Genomic DNA, 7,616 nt, shown 5'->3' on the forward strand with positions numbered 1-7,616 from the left:
TGTGTGTGTGTGTGTGTGTGAGGGGGGAGAGATATAAAGCTGGGTGAATGGGTGAAAGGAAAACAGAAAGTGAGTCAGTCATTGTGTTTGATTAGAATCTATTGATTTTTCAGAATTATTTATTTGTTTTCTAAGGTTGAAATTTCATTTTTTTTTCTTCTATATAAGCTGATTACTCATTGATCAGCTTTAAATAATAGCAAAAGCTACAGAATGAGCTGAATGAAAGTTATATTTATTGTAAATGAGACGCTTCCCTGTTCTCCGGACTGATCCATCAGTCATGTAAAAATCTGAATTAACATCACTGAACACCTTCCAAGATGTTTCTGCTTGTCGTCTTTCAGACATATGTGCAGGAAGAAATAAGACTTTCTGCTGTTTTCAGGGGTTATTTTTATGCATTTTAAGCTTTTTATGTAATTTAAACTCATTGATGGAGTTAAAAGCTCAGTCAGGTAAAGTTAAGGTCTTTCTCATCACATCCTGAATTCTGTCAGTCAGATACGAAAGATATTTGACTTTAATCATACAAATCTTTATACTCGTGCACTTTGCTCGTGTTTGACCTGCTTGTTTGCAGATCTTGTCGGGGGCTGTGTCGGTCCAGATGTAAGGTCACGGGGTCAATGGAGGTAAAGAAAATAAGGGAAAAGGAGTTTAACAAAAGATGTGACTGGTTTCCATACGATCTACCATAACGCTGCCACGAATGTCTGGAAATAAACCATTAACCTCCCCCTTTGTTGCGATATTTATCATTTTATTTACGTCATAAAAGATCAACGTTTTCTATGTGGTGTGTGAGCTCTAGTACGCTCCCTGCTGGGCTCCTCCAGTAGGAAGGCTACACGGGTCGTGGCGCCCAGTACGGAGCTGGTTTCTGTGTGAAGGTGAGCAGTGGTGCACCGAACTAAGGCAGAAAGGAAGACTTAATCAGTTCATTAAAACGATTAATTTTTCAGTCCATTTAATGATGACTTTTTAGATTGTTTTTGCTTTTTTAAAATACATTTTGAAAAAGATTTTCCAAGTAATAATTTCCTGTAGCTGTCGTGCCAATCGATGTGAAAGTGATGCATTTAGAGCAGTGTGTGTTGCGCAAACTTTGTTCCTCCATAGACAATCATTTGCATAAAAATCATACGATACCGCACGATGTCTACGTATGCTCACAGAGAATAAGTGAGTTGATGCTTCGCTCTCAGTTAGTTGACAGGCTCACTGGCAGGTTGACCCCACTGGAGAGGCTTAAAGGAGTCATAATCTGGTCTTCTCATGTCTCCACTGTCCTCAAAGTGTTTTTAAATAGTTGTTTAAAAACTCTTAAAGACTTAAAGACTCTTTATTCATAATAAAACTTTTCTCCTGAGATTTCATGTGAGATTTTGATCAACACAGATGTTAGTTTAAATAATGTTAATGAGGTGCGATCTGATTGGTTGCTGGAAGTCCAGCACCAGAAGGGGGGCAGGGCCAGTATGTCCGATGCTAACAACAACAGCCAGTGATAGCAGCTAATCGATAGCAGCAGGTTTCTGAATTCAACCATTTATGTTTGAATCCGACTCTGAGCCTGAGAGAAGATACCGAGATGGTAGAAGGAGCTCTTTTTCATTTCTTAGGTGCTCAGACAGGAAGATGACGCTCCAAACTCCCCCGTGTCTGATCCAACATCCTGGCATGGAACCTGTCTGTTTAAATCCTTTTTCATTACAAAATGCAAGAAATATTTAATAGCAGGATTGTGAACATTTACCTATTGGAGGAAATGAGGGGGAAGTTTCTCTTCTAGACCCAAAATATTCATAAATAAAGCTAATCAAAAGGCAAATAACTGTAAAAGGTGATAACTGTTGATGTGCTTCTCTCGCTGACAAAACACCCGAAGCTGTTCTGGATGGTATTAACAGTCCTTTTATTTCCAGCAAGTGAGTAGCATCTGGACCTGCATTTATGACAAGAGAGACAACAGTGATGATCTTCATCTAATGTGGACAAAGTAGTTTCTGTCTCGTGGTGAATCCCCGTAGCAGTGATGATTACCCATAATCCTTTGCCATATTTACTAATTTGATAAATATGTCATATTTGGTTGTGATCGTATAGTGGATTACAATTAGGCTATTACAAAAAAACAAAAATAAAAATATAATTTCCAGCTTAAATCACAGGGTTAAGATCTAAATATATAAAATATTTATGTGAAATCTTGTCTGAAATAGACTGAAGTTTTTTTTTTCTTTAGAAAGAATACTGTATGCTTCATTAAATATAGGTACAAGAACATTTTAACAAATATGACCACCACATCAACATACTGCATTTCAGAACAAACCTGCATTTATGACAAGAGAGGCAAAAATGATGATCTTCATCTAATGTGGACACAGTAGTTTCTGAGAGATGGTTTCATGTTTCTGTTAGCTGGCTAAGCTACACAGTTCTACAACAGCAACAGAACATATCAAATGGAAAATAACTTATAAAAACATTGCAAAGTTTACTATACATGTAAATAATCTCCTAACCAGACCAACTTTTCTTTTACCGTGTTTAAAGATAAATTCACAGGTTTATCCACACAGTTATGTTACCTCGTGGTGAATCCCCCATAGCAGTGAGGATTACCCATAATCCTTTGCCATATTTAATAGCAATATAGGTACGTCTACAGACCAAGAGGTGGCACCATTGTCCCATTTAGCAGGATTTTTTCCCGAATCATTTTAACTCTGTTACATATGCTCTTGCCATTTCATATTACATACAACAACTAGTAACTGCTGCAGTCACTTAGGACTAAATTAATTGAATTAAAGTTTACCATAGACACATCTCTGCATCTGACTTTTGAGTGTAAAATGTAGAGCTGAAATAATAATTTTAAAAAAAAGCTCATTAAAACACAATGTCTTTATTAGTGTATAGACATAAAATCAATGCTCATTATTAATGTAATAAAATTAAAATGATATTTTTCATTCTTCGTGATTGATTCTGTGAACACAGTAGCTGAGTTTTCTGGGTTAAATGTGGTTAAATGTGGTGTCTCGTGGTTCTGGAGCCCCTGAGCAAGCCTCCAAAGAAATCTTCATCTTCCTCCAGACTGAGCTGAGTCTTCTTCAGGGAGACCTGTTAGGACCAGGGAAGGCTGGAACCACGGTATCTAGAGATGTGAAGATTCCTACATCATCTTCACTGATGTCGTCTGGGTTCCTTTTCTGCACAGAACCAGATACTGACATCAAAACAAGCTATAAAAGCGCCTCTTAGCTTCCATTAAGAATGTATATGTGTGTGATTAATTATGATTTTCTGTATGTAAAATGAATGAAAAAGACGACAAACCTGTACTTCTGAAGTGAGGGTGGAAAGTCCTTGATGGCCGCTGTGTTCCAGTTGTTGCCTGCATTGCCGGGTCAGTCTATCAGCCAACCTGTAGACCGCTGGTGCTGCACATGGCATGAGATGTGCTGGACTGAAATCTGAAAATAGAAGTTAGAAATATATCTGATCATCTCATGAAGAGATTGTAGGTGTAAATAGCTGCAGTTTATGAGTCATCATAATATTGTAATATCAAAAGATGAAGTCAAACTTTATAAAGAACTTTCCTGCCAAAGTTTTTAAAAAAGAATATCAAATAAAACAGGTTTTCACACTCCAAAGTAAATAACATAGAATATTAAAAACACTCTAATTTTACTGCTATACACAGATGTATAGCAGTGTGTGCTATGCACCTCCGCGGCGTCCATTAATTTGTGATAATGGACACCTCGGAGGGCATTATTCCTTACATAGTCTGGGGAATGGTATGGAATCATTTAGCTAGTTAGCTTTGCAACTAGATTTGCTGTTATTAATGGTGTCTTACGATGTTTATTGTGGTGCTTACCTGCCTACACATGTAAATGATCATTGGCGTGTCAATCACAGTTTGCAACTACCTGGCTACCTAGCCATCATGACTCACACCTGAAAGTGAGAGTTCAGCCTTCTGTCCACGTTGTTCGTCAAACTGTTTTCAGAGAGCCAGTTGACTTCGAGCCAAACCTGCTGGCAGTGTTGCACAGCTCATATGTGACCAGAGAAAGAAACAAAGAAGAAGACTCTTGATCCATTCCATCGTGTCAGCTGTTGTCTGAGCTCCACACTGCCGTCTAGTGGCGGTGTTGCCACATAACACATTCACTGTGAATGAACATATACAACTTTGTTTCATTTGTTTTACTCATCAGAGTAATAAGAGTATGAAAAAGTATGAAACAAAACAGAAAAACTTTGTGAAATGGGCAAATATTGACAAGAACAATAAAACTGTAATACAAACCGTGCAGGTGGAGGACAGTGACATCTGACAGCGTCTGATACGCACATACCTATTTATACTCCTAAACGCAGCCAAATTAGCCCAGATGCTTAATCATTCTTACTTCTGATTCTGTAGGAACCAAATATACCTCCTCCTACTGGATGCCTTTGTTTCATTCATTCATTCATTCATTCATTTTCTTAACTGCTTTCAGTTCAAGGTGGCGGGAAGCTGGAGTCTTTCCCAGCAATCACTGGGCCAGAAACAGGAACACCTGGACAGGTAACCAGTCCATCACAGCTCTTTGTTTCATTCATCCAGAAAAACAGAAGATATTATTGTGAAAGGACAAAGCGGAAGTGGCGCTGAGGAGCGTTGCGCTTGGCTGCGGTGGGAGAGGAGGAGGAGGAGGAGGAGGAAGAGGAGAGAGGCGGTCCGGCTCGTCCTGCTCGCATTCAGCTCTGGAGCGGCTCGCGCTCAGCAGCATCTGCGGACTTCTGGATGTGCAGCGCGGATTTGCGCTTTAAATCTTCCTTTTTTCCGCAAAGAGACGCGAACAAAGAGCAGCGGGAGGAGAAGTTGTTCCAGCCGCGGATACAAGTCGCTCTGCGGACACCATGGTGGCGCACACGCTCCTGCGCGCGGCGCTCACCTTCCTGTCTGTCGGCGCGTTTCTGAGCGCGAGCGGCCAGTACGGAGACCGGGGCATGTCGGTGCCGGAGCACGGCTTCTGCCAGCCCATCTCCATCCCGCTGTGCACGGACATCGCGTACAACGAGACCATCATGCCGAACCTGCTGGGCCACACGAACCAGGAGGACGCGGGTCTGGAGGTCCACCAGTTCTACCCGCTGGTTAAGGTCCAGTGCTCCCCGGACCTAAAGTTCTTTCTCTGCTCCATGTACGCGCCCGTGTGCACGGTGCTGGAGCAGGCGCTGCCCCCGTGTCGCTCTCTGTGCGAGCGCGCGCGCCAGGGCTGCGAGGCGCTCATGAACAAGTTCGGCTTCCAGTGGCCCGACAGCCTGGCGTGCGAGACCTTCCCCGTGCACGGCGCGGGGGAGCTGTGCGTGGGCCAGAACATGTCGGACCGCGCGGATCCGGAGGGGCCCGGGCCCAGCTCCACGGAGCGCGCGCCTCCCGACCCCACGAACGGCCAGTTCCGGTGCCCGGCGTCGCTGCGCGTGCCTCCCTACCTGAACTACCGCTTCCTGGGCCAGGAGAACTGCGGCGCCCCGTGCGAGCCCCACCAGCTGCACGGCATGATGTACTTCAGCCAGGAGGAGCTGAAGTTCGCCAGGATCTGGATCGGGATCTGGTCCGTGCTGTGCTGCGCGTCCACCCTGTTCACGGTGCTGACCTACCTGGTGGACATGAAGCGCTTCAGCTACCCGGAGAGGCCCATCGTCTTCCTCTCCGGCTGCTACTCCATGCTCTCCATCGCCTACATCGCTGGATTCCTACTGGAAGACAAAGTGGTGTGCAACGACAGGTTCGAGGACGAGATGAGGACGGTGGTGCAGGGCACCAAGAAGGAGGGCTGCACCATCCTCTTCATGATGCTCTACTTCTTCAGCATGGCCAGCTCCATCTGGTGGGTCATCCTGGCGCTGACCTGGTTCCTGGCTGCAGGGATGAAATGGGGCCACGAGGCCATCGAGGCCAACTCCCAGTACTTCCACCTGGCGGCCTGGGCCGTCCCCGCCATCAAGACCATCACCATCCTGGCCGTGGGTCAGGTGGACGGGGACGTGCTGAGCGGCGTCTGCTTTGTGGGCATCAACAGCGTGGATGCTCTGCGCGGCTTTGTCTTGGCGCCGCTCTTCGTCTACCTGTTCATCGGCACCTCCTTCCTGCTGGCGGGATTTGTGTCCCTGTTCCGGATCAGGACCATCATGAAGCACGACGGCACCAAGACAGAGAAGCTAGAGAAGCTGATGGTCCGGATCGGGATCTTCAGCGTGCTCTACACGGTGCCGGCCACCATCGTCATCGCCTGCTACTTCTACGAGCAGGCCTTCAGGGAGCAGTGGGAGAGGACGTGGATCAGCCAGACCTGCAAGTCGTACGCAGTGCCGTGTCCTGTCCAGAACCACCCCAACATGAACCCAGACTTCACTGTGTTCATGATCAAATATCTCATGACTCTCATTGTGGGCATCACTTCCGGGTTCTGGATCTGGTCTGGAAAGACTCTGAACTCCTGGAGGAGGTTTTACACGAGACTGGCCAACAGTAAACAGGGCGAGACCACCGTGTGAGGCGGTCCTCACCCCCAACCAGAACCACAAGCTTCTTCATTCATCATGCAGGAGTTATTGTCTGTTTTTAATGTACATATTCACTTATCAGATTTTTGTACGTATATATTTGTATTTAAAGGTTCAAAAACAAACAAAAAAAAGCAACATTTTTCATACTTGGATTGTTTTGGATCACACAGAACCAGCCGACCGACACGGATCTCATGACCCGACGTCCCGTGGACACCTCTGGGACAGTTGTGTTTGGATCTTGCTCTAATCCTGCGTTCCGCGAACCCAAAGTGCTTCCTCGTGTCTCCTGGATAAGCAGCTGCAGTTTGCAGCCAGACAGTCGCACCTTTCAGTCAGCGCTGTGGGACAAGAAAACACATTAGTGGTCCTGAATGTCAGTCTCTGAGACAGGTTCTAGCATTCCTTCCTGAGCACAGCACATGTAACCATGGAGACGTAGAGGTTCTGTAAGAGTTCTGCACACAGTCCGGGTCTGGACCGAAGTCTGACAACCGGACCAGGTTTAAGGTTGCAGGAAAACCTGAAGGCTGCTGGATCGGGGGTCTGAAAGAAGATCCATCAGGTTTAATGGAAACATGCAGGTCTGGTTGTTTCAAACGGACGAGTCTTTACAGCTTTTTCTCCCCAAACAACTTAAAATAGTTTTACTTTTAAAACACGTTAAAAACACAGGAAAGATTAATCAGTTTGATTAGAATGGATTAGTAAAAATAACCTCCAGATTTCAGCATTTTATCTCTTTTTTTATTATATGATACGTTCACGCTGCAGGTGTTAACCCTTAAAGCACCAAATCATTTCCAGCGATGCCTGCTGTTTTCATTCATTTCACATAAACCAACCTGAGAAGCCTTTATTCCCAGTCAGCATGCAGACGTGACGTTTCTATGGCGACAAGACGTTTCCATGCAGACGTGATGTTTCTATGGAGACAAGACGTTTCCATGCAGACGTGACGTTTCCATGCAGATGTGATGTTTCCATGGAGATGTGACGTTTCCATGCAGACATGATGTTTCCATGGA

The 7,616-nt window shown here is 44.9% G+C and overlaps 1 protein-coding gene across 1 annotated transcript; it reads left to right on the top strand.

The window, feature by feature from the left end:
* The first annotated feature begins 4,866 nt into the window (after positions 1-4,866).
* Positions 4,867-7,399, top strand: fzd1 (frizzled class receptor 1). Its single transcript, XM_079241212.1, has one exon. The coding sequence runs from the start codon at positions 4,936-4,938 to the stop codon at positions 6,574-6,576; it is 1,641 nt and encodes a 546-aa protein (XP_079097338.1). The 5' UTR covers positions 4,867-4,935; the 3' UTR covers positions 6,577-7,399.
* Positions 7,400-7,616: the final 217 nt, after the last annotated feature.

The sequence above is a fragment of the Telmatherina bonti genome, assembly GCF_933228915.1.
Source record: "Telmatherina bonti genome assembly, chromosome: 5".
In the NCBI taxonomy this organism is placed as follows: domain Eukaryota; kingdom Metazoa; phylum Chordata; class Actinopteri; order Atheriniformes; family Telmatherinidae; genus Telmatherina; species Telmatherina bonti.

What these genes read in the sequence shown, in the direction of transcription:
- fzd1 (XM_079241212.1), top strand. Translation starts at nt 4,936, where the DNA reads ATGGTGGCGCACACGCTCCTGCGCGCGGCGCTCACCTTCCTGTCTGTC.